Source organism: Anastrepha obliqua, chromosome 2, assembly GCF_027943255.1.
Source record: "Anastrepha obliqua isolate idAnaObli1 chromosome 2, idAnaObli1_1.0, whole genome shotgun sequence".
Taxonomy (NCBI): domain Eukaryota; kingdom Metazoa; phylum Arthropoda; class Insecta; order Diptera; family Tephritidae; genus Anastrepha; species Anastrepha obliqua.
In genome coordinates, this window is record NC_072893.1 from 39,449,321 (window position 1) to 39,471,292 (window position 21,972).

The 21,972-nt window shown below is 38.6% G+C and overlaps 1 protein-coding gene across 1 annotated transcript in view; it reads left to right on the forward strand.

Moving 5' to 3' along the window:
- LOC129238092 (uncharacterized) overlaps nt 1–19,990 on the forward strand; it is a 93,912-nt gene extending 73,922 nt beyond the window's left edge. The window contains exons 3-4 of the mRNA XM_054873131.1: nt 19,637–19,925; nt 19,979–19,990. Of these exons, the coding sequence (XP_054729106.1) occupies nt 19,637–19,925; nt 19,979–19,990 (301 nt within the window). The remainder of the gene's footprint in view (nt 1–19,636; nt 19,926–19,978) is intronic.
- Nucleotides 19,991–21,972: the final 1,982 nt, after the last annotated feature.

The following is a 21,972-nucleotide window of genomic DNA, read 5'->3' on the forward strand; positions in this document are numbered from 1 at the left end:
GCAAAATAGTGTATCGAGGCCAGAGGGGCCTATTTTGAATAACTAAACTCGAAGTTATCAGTACATAGCTCCTGTCGTTTCTATTTTAGCTCTGTCTTGTTTATTTTGGACTTCACCTTGTACAGCATTTTTAGTTATTTGTGAAAGGCATAAATAAAACAAGTGTTTGGGTGTTTGTCGGTTTTCTGCTTTCGAAAGAAAAATGAATCAAAGAAGTTGAATTAAATTTTGTGAAAAAAATGGAATTAAATGCTCAAAAATACTTGAAATGTATGCAGTGCCCATTTGGTCACCTGGCACTATTAGTACGCAGTAGAAGAAGTGCTCAACCAGTCAAAAAACTGTTATCAGAACAGCCACGCGATATATTTTGATGCCCCTTTAAAACATCTTTACAGCGAGGATACTATGCTTCCAGTTGAGGCAGAAATAGTGGTATTTTTCAAAGAGGCACTTTAAAAGTGAGAAAATTAAGTTTATGATATACCAATTTTTTCCTTTTTCTTTTGTTTTATAAACCAAAAACAAATACAAGTGGTTCGCAAACAAGAATTTTTGCCCATTATCGCGCCCATTACATTTTGCTACAAAAATGAAAAATTAAATTCAATTTAAAAGGGAAACTTACTTTGCTGTCACTCACTCTATGAAATACTCACCACGTCAAAAATGCAATCAATTCTACCCCAAACACACAAACTTTTTCATTATCCACGCATTGTTAAAGCTTTAAAACAAAGCACAGCAGTCGCAGTAACAGCAGCAGCATCACCAGTAACAATGGAGGCGTCTAGTTGGCTCATCAAAATTCCACAACTTCATGCGGCAATGCTGTCACACTTCATCTGATGCGTCGACTACTCTCTAGTAATACATAATACCCGCAGCCACACTTGGGAGAGAAGAAACCAATGCCAGTAATGTAAAAATCACAGCGCGGTATGCCGTTACGCCAATGGCTGAAAAGACGCGCTTACGCCACATGGCGTATACGCAATCTACATACACGGAATATGGGTATGCATATGTGTATGAGGCGCATGGATGTGTGCTGAGCAACAGTCAAGCCACGTCAGAGATAGAAGGCAAACAATGTAGGGAAATCAAGTTAATCCCGTATGGAAGCCGATTAGTTAGGCGACACAAAAGCTTTGTACGTAGAAGAGGAGTTGTGGAAGAGGGAAGAAGAGGAAGTGAAGAAAATACAGAATTTAGCACGCCGAGAAAAGCTGAGAAGAGGTTTAGAAACTGTGGCGTGTAACGCGAGTGGTTGGTTCAAGTCATAAGCTGATGAGTAATGTGGTTGAGTTGGTGTGGAGGAGTTTTTTTATTTTTTTTTTTTTTTTGTTTTATTTACTTATTTGTTATTTTTTATTTCATTTTATTCTCTTCCTGAAGGGCAGCCATAAAAGTGTTAAAGAGAAGACGATGTAGACGGAGGAACCTACAAAAAACACTGCATTGAAGTAAATGCCGCTACAAAGTGGGTGTCTAAATGGGTGTGGCATTAGGGTCAACAAAAAAGGCATATAAATGCTAAATCAAAGTCAAACTGAGTAGAAAGTTGAAAGACAGTTTTAGCGAAATTATAAAAAGGAAACTTGTATAGAAGTTCAAAACAATACAGTCATTAAATGTGTAGCACACAAAGGGAAAGAAAAAGCAACAAAAAATAAATAAAAATGTGCGAATATTTGAGTTGCATAGTTATTATTTTGCCTAGACTAAGCGACAACAGCATTCAGTTGGTGTTTTCACTTTGTAATTTCAGCGTTCGCAGCAAAAATGTGTATGTCCCCCTCACTCACTTCTCCGCTCTATCTCGCGCTATGTCATGGTCACAACGATGGCACAACCTTGGAATGTCAATGAAATGTCAATTGTGCGCGGGTCATACTACTTCATCGCACCAACATACACACATACATTTATTTATGCACGAGTATAAGCAAGCAGTGAAGAAACAGTATTCGGTAACGTAAGCGCCTATCAAATTTTCTAAAGTGGCACTCGAATTTTTTTTTTATTCTGTTTAGTGTCTTATTTGGCGTCAAACGATATGTAGTTGACAGTTTTTCCAGCCGTACTTCACAAGCCGCTATAAAAGGTATGTGGGCTTAAAAGAGCATAAAATATACTTCAAAACAGCCAGTTGAGTCTCAAAAAGTATAAAATCTAATGCGAATATTCAATACCAATCAGCTAAATATATTCCCAGGAGTATCAAATATATTGTCGAGAGCGTCTAGTGTTCTTCAGAAGACAGCTAATGCATGCACTTTAGATATTCTGCAATGCATTTGATATCCTTTGAAGCACATTTCCTGCTTTGCTTTCTTAAGTATATTTGACACTTTCTGGAGTAGGCCCAATGGATTTTGCAGTGCACTCACCTTTTTTTTAAAATACCGCTCGCTCATTACAAGTGAATTTGATGTTTTCTGAAAGCAACTGAATATTTTGAAGCTCATTTAACCGAACGGATTTTTAATTATCATATTATGCGCAATAAAATGCTCACGCTAATCTTTTGTTAATAAAAATTAAATCTGGAATAAGTGATATCTATCAAATTGTATTCAAAAGGCAGGAATTCTACGCCAACTTCCACTATTTGCTTTAGCGGGGCGGGGCACTAGCTCACTTTTGCACTTAGGACAGAGAAGCTAAAATTTCGAAACGACTCGCGCATATTTTTTCAGTGTCCCGAATTACCTTCATAGGCATTAAAGCGCGTTTACGGCCTTATATATAACCCAGTTTTATGCCCGTAGTACCTTACATTTCGTGCATCATTCAACTCCCATACTCAACTTTATTTCCTGTTTCAGCTTGTACTCACTCCACAGACTCACATTAACCTGCAACTGTAATTTGTAGCACAAACCACAAAACTACGCGAGTGGCGCACAAAATCATCTTCCATAGCAAAAACCCAACCACACTCGCGTAGCACTGGATATATTTTTGGAGCGTTGTACGAAACGCCAATGGCACAATGACGATTTTGATGTTCTTCAAATCCTTGTCACTGAAATCTCTAATGGCTTTGATGGCGGTCATAGTGTGTGTGTGTGTGTGTGTGTGAGTGTGAGTGTGAGTGTGAGTGTGAGGGTATCAGTGGAACCGTAGCTGTGGCCGGTTCGCGTTGACTTGTGGTGTCGCGGTGCAACAGCGTGGAAATGATTGAAAATCACACGCGCACCCAAACGATCTCACGACACTTTTGGCAATTTGTAAGATGAAATTGTCATGGGCAATCAGGGCAATGCCAACCGAGCAGAGCTGCTGTGTAAGGTACTGATGTAAAACAAATATTGGTCGCAAAGCAGAAAACGAAAAAAAAAAAGAAATGTGGGAAATGAAATTTTAAGATGTCGGTTGTTAGATGAAGGACATCCCAGCTGGTTGAAGACAAATTATTTATTGTGATAGAGGCAAAAAAAAAAGAACTCTTTCGTAATGTAAGCAATGTTCAGTGGAAGTTGGTGTGCAAGTGGAGGAAGATGAAAGATCGCATCAGTAGTACGCGCGAGGTGAGCAATACGCACGTGAGCTGCTGATGTGTTGAGCAAAAAATGGTGAACGAAGGTTTTGTGGTAGGAGGATACATTGCCATGAGAGAAAGTTTCAAGTTAGAGCCAAAATTAACCGAAAATTTAAACAAGCAAATTTATGAAATTGAATGATATTTTATTCAAGTGGAAGTATGTAACCATAATCTGATAAAACGGGTGTTTCAATTGGGACATAACCATTGTAATTTTAAAGTGGACTCAACCGTAAGTTAGTTTACTATTTGATAATGTCAATTCACTTCCGATTGCATACGAATTCTTCGATGTAATGAAAATATGGGTACCTGTTCATAGCGACATTTGCAGAAAACTGCCAGGCAGATGAGCTGGCTAGATAGGGGACATGTGAGGTAGTCACCCTGTAAAACGAGGGGGTCGGGATCCCGTTGGTAGGGTCTGCTTCCGGAGAGGTGCGCTTCGCATCAGCTCAGCGAGCGCTGGGCAAATACACAAACTCCTAAGGTGGCGAAATATTTTTGCCCACGAGTGGATCGGTGGCGTTCTAGGGATCTCCTGAGGTTAATAAAATCTCATATCTAGAATTTCGTAAGGTGCCCTTACAGGACAGTGGCCATGTGGTATACATGCTGCGAGACTCGGCATTACTTCGAGTCCTTTTTGCATCAGTTGCATAAAGGATGGGGTGGAATGATCTCAGCACTTTCTCCTTAACTGTCTTAACGCCTGCTGATATTAAAGGCAGGCACTGATCAATTTCGTCAATCAAAAAAAATCTATTGATAACACGGCACTTCCAAAAGTTGGAGCTCTCTGTGTTCATACCGACGTGAACTTCGGATATACATAGATTTCGGCCTAAGCACTTAAAGATCTACTGCCAAAATGGAAAAACTTGCTAAGCTGATGTCCCGAAGCTTTGCAAATTGGGTTTTGCAAAAATTATGTTATGCCCTTATCGTAAAACCCTACAAAATAAAACGTAAATTGATGTTTATCACATTTTTTTTTTAAACATCACCAATGGGCAACAGAAAAAGTCACTTGAAAACTTGTGGTTTACAGATAAAATGTGTTGAATGACAGTCGCAATTACAATTGGGGAAAAGTGACAAACGATTCGTGGTAGTTGGTGACGGCAAATAAACGTTCGTACATAACAGTTGCCAACAGACAATGTTTCAGCTGCTGGATTCTGATGACGGAATGGCAAAAAATCTCTGAACAAACTCTACGTCTGGGCTATGGGAACGGAGTTCTGATCTGTCAAAACACTAGCAACGCACACGATGAAGATTGTGGAACGTTGGGAAGTGGAAGATTAGGAAATTATAGACTGATAGAAATGGTTGTCAATCAAAATCGAGCAAGTCAAACTACTAAGCATACTCCTTAGACAATTGAAATGAGCACATAGCCAAGAGAACTGATCTGAAATACGGCAAAGATGAAGTATTTTTCGTGGCAATAGCCTAGAAAAGCGGGCGGTTGCAGCTAGAACTCTACCAAAAAAAAATTTTCACTTTAATGTTTATGATCGAAAATCTTCCGTGCAACCAAATTTCAGTTATATTTTAAATAGCAAAGGAATTAAAGACCACGCTCGAGATTGGATTAAAAAGAGTTTGAAGTTCTCACAACCACTTACACAATACAACATCGATCAGAGTTCGAAGACACCGAGATACGCCCGACATGTATGGATGCAGCCTAATACAGAAAAAGGAGCCAACGACAAAGATTGGAGAATCTAAGCGAAGCTAACAAACTCCCCGAAGTTTCATAATCACACAATTTAAAGTGAAGACCAAAGCAATGCTAACAGTAGGTGCATTAGTAAAGATGTCTGAATATTATCGCTTCAGTTTTGACAAAATTCGATAACAGAATAACACGCAACTTACTGAAAAAAAACCGATGCCGGCATTTCAATCGAGAGATCTACAGAGTAGATAGACAAATAGGCAGATAGACTTAAGACGGAAGGGAGGAAAAATGCAAAAAATTAAAAAATTGATGGAACGAGTTATCGAACTAAAATAAAGTTCTTGATGATTTTTTCTTCCTATTTAATATTTTTTGTTATTTTCTATATTTTGTAATAACGCTTTTGATATTACTTTTAATCTTCATTTTTTAATAATTTTTTTCAATCAAAAATAAAAAATATTTACCTTTAATAGCTCACAGAGCGAACACATTTGCAAAAGGATGGACAAGAATGCAATATAAAACTTGCGATAGGATCGAAAACAGCGCCACAGGCGACAAACACACATACGCCCACTGTCCAATCGAATAAACGAGCTTCGCGTATGACTATGTACTCGTGAGCTGGCAGTGAAAAATATTCTTCATAACCTAAAATATTGAATTTTCCATATTTACTCTTTTAATCTAAAATAATTTGTAACACTATAGAGAGCTTTTGAAGGATGACTTTCGAGTCGGATCTGACCAAAGCGAATCTACAGGGTAACAAAAAATAACTGTATACAAACTTCTTTGTGCAATTAGATAAATGTAAATTTTTTTAGCGAATGCCCTTATTTTGTGATTGTTGTGTGTGTTCTGAAGTACAAAAACGCAACTGCGAGATAGCACGGAAACTTGGAATTGCACGTTCATTGGTTTCTCGTGCAATCAAACGATTTAAGGAGCTTGGTATGAAAGGCGACCGTCCTGGAAGAGGAAGAAAACGAACTGTTAACACTTCCAACAACCGAAAAATCATCAAAAAAAGAGTTCATCGAAATTCTATGTTCTCGATGAGGAAAATTGCTCGTGAGACAGGAATTAATCGTGAATCAGTTCACCTTATAGCAAAAAAAGAACCTGGACTTAAGTCTTATACACTACAAAAATGCCAGCTGCTCACGGATGAAAACAAGAAAGTAAGACTCGAAATATGTCGCTCGCTCCAACGTCGGGCCACAGGTACGGGCTGGGAAAAATCGTCTTTACGGATGAGAAGCTGTTTACCGTTGAACAAGCTCACAATCATCGAAGCATCAGCAATTGGTCTACAGCCCACAGAGCAAAAAGAGTGGTGCAAACCAATTTCCCCTCTTTCATTACTCCCCAAGAATTTCAACCCCACCGGATCTGAATCCGCTAGATTACAGCGTATGGTCGACTTTGGAAGCAATGGCCTGTGCAAAACGCCACAAAACTTAGGAGTCCCTTAAGCAAGCGTTGCATCGAGAGTGGGATCGCATAACGGCCTATAGCCCAAAATTTTTTGAAACGTTTGAGCTTGTGTATTCGTGCTAAAGGTGGCCACTTCGAAACTGGCTGAATATAGTGTTACTCAAACAATGTCTATTAAAATTTCACAATTTGTTTTGAGCTACTATTAATGATACATTTTTGACGTGATAACGTCTTATAATTCGATTTAGCCGGCTGCACGCACGAAAAAATGTGTCGTTACCTTGCTCATTAGTGTTACCTTGCTCATTTGTCGTTACCTTGCTCATTTGTCGTTACCTTGCTCATTTGTCGTTACCTTGCTCATTGCCGTTACCTTGCTTGAACTGCAAGTGAGCGCGCGGAACGAACGACAACAACCGGCCCCCGCGTTCGGCAACGTTCGACATCTGGTTCTCTCCTACTTGAGTGAGCATATATATGTATGTATATGTATGTACATGCGCATTTGTATATAAATTCACATACTTGTATTTGCAGATGCCTTCTTCCTGTGTGCATGGTAATGAACCATTTCTCTGTTGAGAATAGGACGATGATAGGAAAAATAGGAAATGAAAGGGAGTGTTTCAAGTGTAATGTGTCTTGAGAAAGTCAAATCGATGATGGTGCCTCTTAGTGTTGTTGACTTATTAACGTCTGATGCACAATCGAAATTGAAGATATCTTTCATGAATTTGATAAATGTTTCGCCATTTTTCCATTGCAATTCCATTTACCTCCTCCCCTATATCCATACAAAATATCTATCAAACAAATAAAATTAAAATTTTGTTTTGAAAATTGCAACCATTCCATCAATATTTTCTTATGACGTTGTCACGTTAAACTATCGTCAGTAAACCGACTTTACAGACAACCTCTTTTTTTCATTAAAACATGTTGTATACACTTATTTTTTGTCACCCTCTATTAAAGGGGGTGTTGGTAAATCAGCTGAGTTGTATTTTTGCTTTAGCCCTATACATTTGGCTGTCAGCTCAGAATGAAACAAGGGGAATTCATTATTTTTTTTCTAGTTTTTCAATACTTTGCTTTGACAATCAAACGTACAGAACATTGTTGTTGGTCTAGTGCCACCATCTTTAATGACATGTTCCGGAATATTGTTTTTAGTTTCTGTTCCTTGTGAGAAGATATTTCGGAACAGAGATTACTATAGCCTGCTTACAGGCAACCGGGATAAGAAAAACCTTATCCATCTCAACATTTCTAGACACAGTTTCCACAGTGTGGACTATACTGCCTGTACTACATTACATACAAACAAAAGCTCAAACGCCGCGGCTTAAGTAATCGCTTCAATTTCCATTTAAATTTTAAATTCAAACAGACAGAAATGTATTTTATTTTTTACCTCATTCCTGATAGTCTTTAACCGTCAAGTATTCGCCGCTCAGGTGCAGTGAATTCATTAATCAAATTTGAAGAGCACATCGCGCTGACTAAAAATGATGGGTTTAAGCAGCTGAGATGACAGATGGCCCAACAGTGAAAGATATGTTTTTACAAGTGTAACAGCAAAAAACAAAAACAAAAACAAAGGAGCCGCAAAAGTTAATAAGAGCAAAGCAAAGAGATGCCGCGCATGGTAAATGAAACGGAATTGTAACTGAAACTCAAACGAAGTCGTCTGAGTTTAAGCAAGTCATGGGCATCATTAAATATGCCATAGGCAACGTATCCCCTCCATACACACATGGGTGTATATAAATGGAACAGCTAAAGCATGCGACAGGTGTAAGCAGCAAATATTTTCGGGAAACCAATAATGGCAACTGTTGTAGTCAATATTGTGTGGCAGCGTGGCAGAGAAAAATAATGACATCGCTTGTCGACAAGTAGCATTTCGCATAAAAATTTAATACCAACAAAACAAATTGAAGGTATTGCAACAATAAAACACGCAAGAACAGCAACAAGCAACGGGTAACAGGAAAACGAAAGAAACAAAAAAACAAACAACACGGCAGTCAGAGCTCTAGCAAAAAAGCTGTAACTTTTAAGAAATTGGGCAGAAAAAGGAAGAAAACATTTGCACGAGGAAGTGGGAATACAAATGTTAAAGGACTTCGATGACGATAAACCTGCAACAGCTAAATGAATTCGACGTGCAACAAGCTGTGTTGCTGAACGATATGAAAATAATTTTCTCACGAATATCAGAAGTGTAACTAAAAGGTCTTAAAAAGTTAAGTAAAGGGTGGTTAAATTTTAAGGGCCCATGTTGAATGTGAACCATACCTAAGCGTCAAGTTTTTCTTCTGCATTTCATTTGACATTTTTCAATTTCAGACTAACTCAATTTCAACCATGGAGAGATACACAAGCGAGCAACGCGTTAAAGTTATTCAGGCTCATTATAAAAATGCGCATTCAAATCAAAACACTTTTCGAAGAAAATCATCTCCATGAGTCACATTTTCATCACAGTGGATTCGTCAATGAACAGAATTGGCGCATTTGGGCGAATGGAAATACAAGAGTGATTGCCGAAAAACCAATTCACCTACAAAGAGTGACTGTTTGGTGTGGTTTATGGGCCGGCGGCATCATTGGACCGTATTTTTTCCAAAATGATTCCGGTCAGGCAGTTACTGTGAATAGTGTTCGCTATCGTGAGATGAGAACGAACTTTTTATGACCCGAATTGGAAGGTGTGGATGTGGACGATATGTGGTTTCAACAGGACGGTGCCACTTCTCACACAGTTAACGAAACAATTGCCCTTTTGGGCGAAAAATTTGATGGCCGAATAATCTCACGTCGCGGCGATGTCAATTGGCCGTCAAGATCATGTTATTGGACTTCTTTGTTTAGGGTTATTTGAAAGAAAAGATGTACGTCGATAAGCCAGCAACAATTCAAGAGCTAAAGGATGAGATAATTTGGCACATTAACGGCATAGAACCTCAAAATTTGGACCATCGGATGGAGGTGTGCCACCGAACCCACGGCGGCCATTTGGCCAATATTTTGTTCAATGCGTAATTGAGCTATACCAGTTTTATCATGATAAGGAGAAATTACAATAATTTCTTATAAAAATTGTTCAAATTATTCAAAATCAACAACGGCCCTTGAAACTTAACCACCCTTTATAAAAGGCTAGAAAAATGTCAGGAAGAAAGAACTGAAACTCTAAGGATAGCGACCAAAAAAATGCTTTATCTAGTTACGAAAATGGTAATCTAGTTACAGTGATCGCCTATTGGACTAGTGCGACGTCACGAAAACCAGCTGATATTGTCAAATTCGCTGCGAGAAATGTAATGGTACGACGATACGCGCCAACTCATTATTCTCTCCAAAGTGGGCTTCACCAATATCAAAACGTTAACCTGCGCCCAGCGAATTTGAAAAAATTAGTTGATTGGCCGAAGTCTTATAGGTCATCACAACTATTTGTTTACGAAAAAACTAAGGTTAAGTTGGTGATATACGAAGAGAATCAACAATTTGTTTGTTACCGTCTGAACCAAAGCTGACTAGATGCGAAGCTATCTCATTTTACGTGAGAGAGCGCACTGGAACAGATTTGAGTATTTGGCAGCACTAACCATCGGTGGGCTGATGGTGAACGGCTGATAGACAAAATAATGGGCTCCCAAAAATAACATACATATTTTGCAGGAATTTATATTGAAATAAGGGAGAAAAATAAAAATGTCGATAAAATAAAAAAAATGCGTATAGCGTAGTACACATAACCGAAGTGAAACTTTCAAGGCAGACAAAGAAAGAGGGAGAGACCCGGGAAAGAAAGAGAGAGAGAGAGAGACAGAGAAAAAATATATATCCAAATAAATTCACAATATTTCCTGAGAATACAAATAGACAAAATTAACAAAAAACGGAGAAGGGTCGACCGGTGTAGGTAAACGCCGGACACAAACCGTGACAACAACGCGCATTACTCCGAGCGTTTATCACCCGCACAAAAGCAGCGACTCCAGGACCGTAGCAACGGCAAAAATTACCGCAAGGCAACACCATTAAATCCGACCCCAGAATGGATAGCACTTTATAGTACGCACAAGCACTAGCAAGGAAACGGACATAAGCGCCAAAAAGTAGGCTCTAAAACAACGCCAAAAAGTTGAGACAAAAAAACGCCCCAAATAGAGTAGGCACCAAGGAAATATAACGCCAACAAGTAGGCACGAAAAATATATTTCCTACCACGAGGAAATCTCAGGAAAAATAGCCTAAAGTGTATCTAAGATATATATAAGGTATAGCTCTCTCTCCTTTTCCTCTACGTTATATCCTTTTTCTCTCTCGCGGAACGAAAATGCCCAAAACGTTGCATGGCCTTGAAATTTCATTCTCCATTCTCACTCGTCCATTGACGCCTAAGAAGTTTCACTTCAAAAATAATCGAAGTTGACCGGCATGTTAGTAGTTGCAGCAACACCAAGGAACTAAGCGTCGACCATAAAACAGTTTTAAACCATTTGCGCAATATTAATGGATTTCCCTTTCCCCGGACTAATATTAAATTTAGTGCAAGGTTAATGTTTTAAACTAATGAATTATATAGTCAAGCTGATTTTTGTCAAAAGTAAAGAATAAGAGAATTGGAGTTTGCTTCAGGGAACTGTGTGTTCGCCACTTTCCAGGTCAGGAGAAGATATTAAAGTTGTTTGTGATATTTGCGATATTTCTGATATTAAAAAAATTTGTTTTTAAGCTATAAAAAAGTAAAGGGTTAATTTGTTGGCTGATTAACAAATTTGTTTTTGCTACCCACTTTTTGTCTAATATTCAAAATGTCTTTGGAGTTAAATATTTTATAAATGTCTTTGGAGTTATGGTTTTCGCCTTCCCTATTTTTGTATTACAATGTTTAATAATTTCAGTTAAATCTTTGAATTTTGAATTTTTGCTTATTCATGCAATTTATACAGACTGTGCATATTTTCATTATTTTATATTTATGTATGTGTGGTGTAGTGGTGTGAAAACTCTGAAATTCACATTTCTTTTTTAAATACCTAATTAGTGTTTCTTTTGGTCTGGCATCATTGGATTAGGTTACAAAAACTTCGCATTTTTACAGCGCTCACGAGAAAAAGTTCCGCATTTTGTCGTCTATGGCCTAAACAGCAACTAATTGCGGATGAGAGTGTGAATACATGTGAAATGAGAGTACCCGATGACGACTCAGCCAAATCGCTCTCATGGTGAAAAGATTTTAGAGATGTGCTCTTTAACAGACCGTTAATCGGCTCTGAGCGAATTTGATAAAGTCAGCTGATAGGCTGATGGCGCCTGGGATGTGTTTACAAAAACAACTCAGATTGTGTTGGTTATATCAACACAAAAATCAACCAATGACACTTCGTTGCCCCTCTGAATAACGACTGATTGGACGAGTGTGTGAATACATGTGAAATGAGCATGGCGAATTCGGCTGATTTCGCCAAAGTGGCAAGGCAGCCGAAGTTCCCCTCACAATTTTCTTTTCATGACAGTTAAAAAGCAGACCTGGCAAATTCGTCATCCTTAAGCTACTCTCACTTTTTTTTGTTTTTCACCATAACGGATGATCAAACCTGGTTAACTCTCAACCTTGGGTGATACAGTTCAATACCGTGTTTCTCGATGATACTTGTAACGTCAACGACACCGTTGCACTTCTTTCCTTGGTGTCATTTGAAAGAAAAGGTGTGCATCGATAAGCCAGCAACAATTCAAGAGCTAAAGGATGAGATAATTCGGCACATTAACGGCATAGAACCTCAATTATGCTTCAGCGTCTTCGAAAATTTGGACCATCGGATGAAGGCGTGCCGCCGAGGCCGCGGCGGCCGTTTGGCTAATACTTTGCTCCATTCGTGATTGAGCCATACCAGTATTATCATAATAAAGAGAAATGATAATAATTTCTTAAAAAAATTGTATTTTATTCAAAATCAACACCGGCCCTTGAAACTTAACCACCCTTTGTGAGATGGTATGCCATGTGGGTCACACAACATTACTAAGAATTTAGCCATGTTTTGTACAGCCAAACAAGTCACTGAATCAGGGGGTCAATAACCGCCTTGTCCCACACGTTTGACTTAAAACCATCTGTAAAATCGAGTGTCTTAAATAATTTAGTAGATAAGCTTTCCCAATGTTTAAGGCCGCCAAAAAACTCCAAATGTATTGCAAACAATTTTGCAATTGATCACCATTAAGTGCACACCGCACCCTACACAAACCTACTTACATTAACATTTTATGATATCAATGACCGCAACGTGTCTTTTCAATCAGTTTGCAAATCTCCACAAATCGGATTTGTTTCCTGCTCATTTTCCTTGCCTTCCATTACAGCAACCCAACTCCCTTCTCATTACATTTTAGTCGCCGGCTTCATTATTTGCCCACCTGTACGCTTTAAACCAACCAATAAGCCGCAGCAACAAGGGAGCAAAAGTAACAAGAATTGCGTGCTTGAATGGCTGCCAAAGCGTTTGGGGTTAGTTGGCGTACCAACTACGGTTTCCCCAATTGAATTGGTGAGCTGATTTATAGCCGCCCAGCGAGCAGCGGCGGAAGTCGGGTTAATGTTTATGGACAATTCCGCGTTTACTGTGGTACTGAATTTTTATGCATGCCATGCCAGCTATCATTTAGTCCTACTTTTGCGCACTTTTCGAACATTTTTGTTCCTGCCGCGTTTTTTATGACTATTCCAGCGCAATTGTGCATTATCGTGCTTTTTGTTTCCATGTCGTGTTGGTCAATTGATTTGGCTTGGTCGAGTTCAAATACTTTTCGGTTCTTTTTTTTCGTTTTTTTTTTTCATTTCTTCGCTTTCTCTTTTTTATGGCGCTTCTCTTGCATATGTGCGTGTAGTCCATGTGGTTAGCTCTGTTGAAATATTTATGTCTGCAACTAACAGGTGTAGAACACGCGAATGCTGATCCCCTCAACGTAGGTAGCGGCCAATCGGCGACGGAAGCAGCAACTCAGATCGTAGCAAAACGCGTTGTAATCGGATTATTTGTTGTTGTGCTTTTTTCTGCGTTTACCTAATAATACTTTCTTTAACACAAACATACGCATACTTATTTCTTACTTTCCATTCAAGTAATCCTCTTGAGGCCTTTGCTCAAACTGCGCATATTATTTATTTCATTCTTATGAGCTCCGCAGCATAAGCCATACGGTTTTAGGCCGATTTGCCGCAATCAGTGGCCTAAAGAAAATGCAACCTGGCTCGGCGTCACTCTGTAACATAATCGGTGGCATGTACACATACATATATGGGCTTATAAGTAAATTGGTTGAGGCTTTGGGAGGGGGGTGAAAACGATGCCTAAAAAGCTGGCAACAGTCGAATGCCTACTCCTCCCACCAGCTTCTTTTATAATTTGCACATTTTTGCGCTTACTTTTAAACGCTGCGAAAGGTAGTTACAGAGTTGCGTAAATTCTCTTATTTTTTGGTTCACCAGTAACGCTGAACGCGGCCCAAAATCGTTAATGCCACCACCGACAGCGCGGCTTAAAACTCTCAACTTGTTGGCAATTTATGTTGTTCGTTAAGTTGATCCTATTTTCCGGCCGTGCGCGCCTTTATTAATTTGCGAAGGTATTTAAGAAAATGTGCAGATTTTCAGGTAAATATTTATAAGTTTGCTCCAACACTTTTTAAATCGAATTGGTTGCGTGGCATTTAATTCGGTTTTGACTAGTGAAATGTTGACTGTTTTTCAAATAATTTTGTTTTTTCCTTTTGCTTTTTTTGTTTCATTTGAATATTCATTATTTTTTTATTAAAGTATAACTCATTGGCTAACAAAGGTCATATGAATCCAATTATCAAAAAGTTAGAAAAATTCCACAAACTTTTCAGCTAAATTCCATAGATTTTAACTAGGATTTTCAGAAAGATTTTTGGTACGCAGTTTTATTTTATTTTTTTATTTATTGATAAATTATATACTTATGTACGCAGTTTTATAGATCATTCAATTTTAGTATAAAAAAGTGCAAGCCCCTTTTGGGTGTCTGGCCGATCTCCTCCTCCTATTTGTGGGGTGCGTCTTGATGTTTTTCCACAAATGGAGCGACCCACATTTTCAAGCCGATTTCGAAGGGCAGATATTTTTTTATGAGAAGCTTTTTCATAGCAGAAAACGACTCGGAGGTTTGCCATTGCCTGCCGAGGGGCGACCGCTATTAGAAAAAAGTTTCTCTTTGAACTCCGCATGGTAGTCACGCACCAACCCATTCGGCTACGCCGGCCACCCAGCGGAATATGGCCCGGGAATAGTTAATTAAAGCTGAAAGTAAGGTGAAAATTTTCAAAATATAACATTTTATAATTTCTTGTTATCTTCTTTTACGCTTTTCTCGGAACTAATTTTTTCAAATCGGTGGATATGAAAACCCTAACGTATTTTTTCGAAAATTTGTACTCAAATATTTTGCCTACATATTTGTCCAAAGAACTTCCTATTACGTATTTTTCAACTATTAACTAAGACTGAAACGAACATGATGGGAAAGAACCAGCTCATGCAGGATCGCAAAAATCATGGTACGCAGGCACAATGTCACGTCTACAAACTTGTAATGCGGATACGGGTGGCACCCTGTCTGCTTCCATCGTACGCGGCCAAACGGAAGCGGGTGCATAACGAAACATGCGCAATATGCAACGAAGTCAGCGCGAGAGGAACTCTGGAACACCTACTCTTCCACTGCCCTGTACTTCGAAAAACAAAAATAAACTGCTTAGGTTCTGTATCATTTTCACACTTGGAAAGCGTGGCAGAACAAAAAGTTTGCAGCCTACTCCAATTATCTAAACTGTGTATTAAAGACAAAATATAAAATACTTAAGCTCTCCATACAAACACTTGGCATCACTGTAGATCAATGTGTGGCCTAAGTGCGATCTACAGGATCAGCCAACCTAAAATAACCTGAATTAAGGGGTTACATGGATTTCGTGGGTTCAAAAAATTGTTTTTTTAGCTTATTAATTTCTACAACATCTCTATAATATTATCCTAAATTTTCAAGTTGATCCGAATAATAGTTTCGGAGATACAGCCTTTGGAAGCTGTGCGCTCCAAGCCACTTTTATTGTTGCTCAAAATTTTAAACGCGTTTTTCTCGGAACCATGTTTTCAAAGTCGGTTGTCAAATGTTCTCAAAAACTACTCAACCGATCTTGATGAAATTTTACACAGGTATTTGAGATACAATTTACTCGTGCTTGGATTAAGGATTGGATTTTTTTTTTCATTACAACTATTTAAAAAAAAAAAAAATCTCGAGCAAATTTGACCGACATTCTCATTTTTTTGGAAAAGTGTCTGCCAAAATTCCAATTTTTACTTTTTTTCTTTCCTTCGTTCAAGCACGAGTTTATGGTCTTAGCCAAAACACTTAGTTTTGTTTTTTCATTTTTTATGATCCTGTCAGGAGTTATGCTGACAACGCGGACGCACCTTTTTTCCGAGGGGTCACCGGAAATGACGTCACAATCTCCTCCATTTTAATTTTTTTTTTTAATTTCAGAAATTATTCATTAAATAAGTATCTATAAGACGGAAAAAAGTTTGAATTAAATAAATAATTTTTTACACAGAAAAAAAAGTTGAGAATAGGCTTTTTTTTACCCAACGAAACCCATGTAACCCCTTAACTAAGGGTGACTTAGATGATAAGTTATCAAACCTTAGCCCTTGTGTTGCCACCCAAACAAATCTATTGTACATACTCTGCCACCCGGGTACCCAGACGACAATTTTTTGGGTATAAGTCTTATATATCACGAAATAGTTGTATACATTCGATAAATATTTATTTATTTATGTTGTAAGAACATATTTCTAACTGATTACATTAATAATATTATATACAGCAACTTTCATACTCCGATATCAGGTATAAAACGCAGGCAGCTGCACCCTAAATTTCTCGTTTTTATGACGGCTAGGTGGGTTGAACTTGAAGGGTAAGCGAAAAGGTGAGTGTTCCTAATCTTTTGCACCTGAGGTATATTCAGAAACACTTTTGCAACCAATATGGTTAAACATTTTGAAAAGCAGTATAGTTCAGTTTTCATTGTCGAAGGAGCAAGACGTAGCGCTGCGCTGTCATTACTAATATAGTTTGGATACTTTAGCGTACGTGAGCACTCGTGTGTTGAGATGTATTTTATGTGATTATGTAACTTTATATTGTGTGACGTATTTTCTGAAATTTGTGCATACTTTTTGAAGTTTTTTTGATCGAAAATAACAAATAAAATTGCAATAAGTGCAAAACCATGGAGGAGTTATCGAGATTGGATTTTTTTAGGAAATGTAAAGAATATATGTTAATTGGATATCTAAAATGTTTATAATAACTACTATATGTGACCTGGTTTATGAAAAGGTACCTTACGTGTCAAAAAATCATTTTTCACTTTTTTGTTGATTCGAATAGTGTGTGAAAGGCTCTTTAAAATGGTGAAAACCAGAAAGTCATAATTTGTTGAAAAGTTTGTTAAAAGTAAAAAAAAAGAAAAGTACAAATTAGAATAACGAAGACAATAATTTGTGCAAATTAAAAACTGAACCATTCCTGGATAGTCTGAGGTGTAAGGAATACCATACTCAAGTCTGTTTTCAAAAAATGTGTTACAAAAAATGTATTCATAACTTTATAAATGGTGGTTTTTAAGGATTTGTCAATATTTTTGTCACGAATTGTGGCATTGTTTCAACATCAAAAGTTAATTAAAATATTTAAAAACTATTATTCGGGGGTTTGCGAGGTCGCTGGATATGAATATGAAGTGAGACTATTTAATATCAAAATGGCGGATCCAATATGTCGGACATGTTTTTTAAAATTTAACGGATCCTCTTAAGATTCAATACACGGGGGATTTTGGCGTTGCTGATTACGAATCCGATATCAGATTTCAGGAATTCAATATGGCGGATCCAATATGGGAGACATATTTTTTCAAAATTCATCAAATCCGCTTGAAACTTTTCACTCGGGGGTTTTGGAGATCGCTGATTACGAATCTGTTGGGAGATTTAAAAAAATCAAAATAGCTGATCCAATATGGCGGACAAATTTTAAAAAATGCATCGATCTCTTTCTAAACTCGTTACTTAGGGGTTTTTGGTGTCGCTAATTGCGAATCCAATATCAAATTTAAAAGATTCTAAATGATGGATCCAATAAAATTAAATTATTTTTTCTATGTTTGGAGCGCCATCTTGGATATGCCATTTAAAATTTGACATCAGAATCGTATTCAGTACTTCGAAAAATTTTTGTCACTGGGTCTTATAAGTTTTTTTTGGCATGGATGCCGGTACAAAAGCTAATTTATTTTTTAAAACGATTTCTGCGATTTGCATTAACTTTTTCTTATTTATTTATATATAAAAAAAATGTTTTTCACTGCTTCTGTAATTTTATTGATACTGTGATCTATGCTGAAGAAAATAACCGGATTGAAAAATATTAATATGGGAGGTTGAACTAGTTTTGAAGGTTTTTTTCGAAGATTTGGGGCTTTATTGTGAAAAAACGGTACAAAATATTTTATTTGAAGTATTGGCCATCGCTAGCTACAACTTTCGCCCATCTTTTGGGCAATTTCCGGATGCCGTTTCTCCAAAATTCTGGCCGCTGCTTGGCTATCCATGACTCAACCCATATTTTGGTAGCCTCGTACGAGGAGAACCGCTGGTCCGCCAAATCGAGACTCATATGCCGGAACAAATGATAATCGGAGGGAGCTATGTCTGGACTATACGGCGGGTGGGGTAACACTTCCCAGCCAAGCGTTCCAAGGTATTTTTTGACAGGTTGAGCAACATGCGGCCGAGCGTTGTCATGTTGCAAAATAACCTTGTCGTGCCTTTTTACCGTTTCCGGCCGTTTTTCTTTCAATGCCCGGCTTAAACGCATCAATTGCAGTTGGTAACGATCCCCCGTGATTGTTTCGCCCGGTTGGAGCAGCTCAAAATATACGACGCCGACCTGATCCCACCAAATGCAGAGCATGATTTTCTTGCCGTGAATATTCTGCTTGGCCGTCGACGTTGATGCGTGGCCGGGCAAACCCCATGATTTTTTGCGTTTTGGGTTATCGTAGTGGATCCATTTTTCGTCGCCAGTCACCACCCGATGCAAAAAACCCTTCCGATTTTGTCGCTCGATCAGCAATTCGCACGTAAAAAATCGCCGTTCGACGTCGCGCAGCTTCAACTCGTACGGGACCCAATGTCCTTGCTTTTGGATCATTCCCATCGCTTTTAGACGCTTGCAAACGGTTGATTTATCAACGCCCAATGATTCAGCAAGCTCTTCTTGGGTTTGGCACGAGTCCTCGTTTACCAATTCTTCCAATTCCGCGTCCTCGAACATTTGGGCTGGCCAAGACGCTCCTTGTCTTCGGTGTGAAAATCACCACTTTTGAATCGTCGAAACCAGTACTCACATGTTGAAATCGACGGAGTATGGTCTGGGTAGGCCTCCTGCAGCAATTCACGAGCTTGGGCTGTATTTTTTTTTTCAAATTGAAGCAGAAAAGCAAAGCTTCCCGCAAATTGCGTTTCGACGGCACGAAAGTTGACATACTCGGAGCACGAAAACACTGCGTTGTTTATGCGAAATGACAGATACTGATAAACAAAGCCTAGGGATGAGGCTTTGTCATGAATATATATTCAGTATTGCCAACGCGATAAAGTGATAAATAGCGCCATCTGTGTGTCACCTTTAAACTTAATTCAACCTCCAATATTTAAAAAAGTTACAAGGGTTTTTAGAAGTTTAAACTTTAACTGCTGTTTTCTCGAAAACTTGTTTTCGCACGTAAGGTACCTTTTCGTAGACCAGGTGACATATTTATTTTTTATTTAGATTGAGTGAAGCTGAAAAAGATGCGTGTTTAAAACAGCTACTAGGCGAAGACGATGACAATGATTCAGATCCTTCGAACAGTGAAGACGACGAGTGGTTTCCAAGCGGCAATAGAATGCATAACTCTCCTGACACTGAAGCGTCAGAAAAATTTCAAAATGAAGTGAGTGCAAATGTCGACGAGAAACAACAGCAACAAGAAAAAGAAGGAGACGACGACGATGACGATGACGCCGAAAGAGAAGGTGACGCTGAGAAGGGGTGCGAAGATGAAGCAGCCGCACCCACAGTTAATTTTTGTTTTCTATTATATTATTGTGTATACCGAAATATTCCTCATAGTACTACATATAAGGCTAGAGCACAACGTGTCGCTTCGTTTTGCAGCAGGTAAAGAATCTCTCTCTTTCTCTCTCTCTCTCTGGGGTAATACATTAAAGGCAAATTTACCTAAGATAACACAGCTACTATACTGCACTGCAGTCAAACCCCGCTAACAAAAGCAATCTACGCAGAATCTTTTTACGCCAGTTTTCAGAAGATTTAGCTATGCTGGTGATTCAAGAGCGAGCTTCCATCCAGCAGGTTATGCGAAACCACGCAACGAGGCTTGCATTCGAAAGTTACTTCAAAAAACCAGTAGCGGTGGTAGTACCTGTTGACAAGCAACGTCGAGACGTCACTGGCAGAAAAGTTGTAGTTGGGTCATGCTACATTTGCAACGAGCAGCCTCGTAAATCAGTAATTTCGACACGATAGCTTTATCAAATATGAGGTAGAGATTAAATGATTTGACTTCGAAAATGCCATATGTTAATACTTAGTTGAAGTAGACTCCTATTGCACCATGTCAAGACGTTGTTGAGGCCTGATTGATGGTGATATAAATCAGACAGGTTTCGTGCAGTTTTAAAAATGTTTCAGTCGTCTGCATATAAAAGAAACTTAGCAAAATGGAAACATTCAGTTGTATTATTAATAAAAATTACAAAACACAAAGGGCTCTAAATGTTTGCTCTGAGGGATGGAAGAGGTATAAAAGAATAAGAAGATGCGTTATCTACTACGACTTCACATTCACGTTTGAAAAGGTACGACCTTATGCATTTAAAGAAAATAGAGTGAACCCCAAAGTTTATTAATTTAGAGATTAAGGTTGAGTGACAGACTTTATAGAAAACCTTTGAAAAATCCCGATAAACTGCATTAATTTGGAGACTATTATTGAGGACACCAAGTTTTACATGTTGAAGGGTTCATAAAGAAGGAATTTTCGAGTGTTTCCTCGAAAGGTAAGAGAATTTGTATCAAGAATAGGGGCACTCATGTGGGGAACAAATTGTAATGGATAAGAAAGTTTAGACTGTAAAATTTTTTTTTTTATTGTTACAATTATTTTCTCTCTAGTTCAGTCCAAGATCATACTAGTGTGGAAGTACAATGTCATGGAAAGGGTGAAAAAGTCCAGTAATGCGCTGTACTATTGTAAAAGAATGCTGGGCGTTACTTGGGGTCTATCACCCTCACTGATCTATTGGCGCTACACGGCAGTAGTTAGACCGATATTGCTGCATGAGGCCCTAGTATGGTGGACTGCGCCAAGAAAACTGACATACTTAATGCCACTAGAGAGGATTCAACGACTCGCTGCTCTGTGCATAACAGGAGCGATGAAAACCACTCCAACGGCGGCGTTGGAAATGATACTCAGTATGACACCTATTGACCTTATGGTGGAAAACCTGGCAGCGGAATCCGCGAGGAGGTTAGTGGCTGCTGAAGTATTCACCTGCAGAACCCTCCGACACAGCTCAATAGGAAAGTGAAGTTCAAGTTGCACGTACTACATGACTCCGTACTTTAATTGGGAGAGAAGGTTTCGTACTACAATTGAAGAGGAGGAATGGCACAAAGGTATCAAGCCTGGCCATAGGACTTTTCACATCTACACAGACGGCTCTAAAACTTTTAACGAAGTGGGATCGGGCATTTACTCCTCAAAACTAGGGATCAGGCAGCCTATCAAGCTGTTAGACCACAGCAGTATTTTTCAAGCGGAAGTTTTTGCTGTGGGAAAAGCCGCGGAGCTAGCCTACACAAGAACAATAAAGAACTCATCAATAAATATCTACGTGGACTGTCAAGCAGCAATAAAAGCAATAAACTCATATTTTATGAAGTCCAAAAATGTTCGACGGAGCAGGGAGGCCATAGAAAGACTAGCCGCAAACAGTAGGCTGCATATCTATTGGATGCCTGGTCACAAAGGCATTATGGGGAGCAAAGTAGTAGATGAGATAGCAAAAAGCGCTGTTAGACTACCATTTGAACACGAG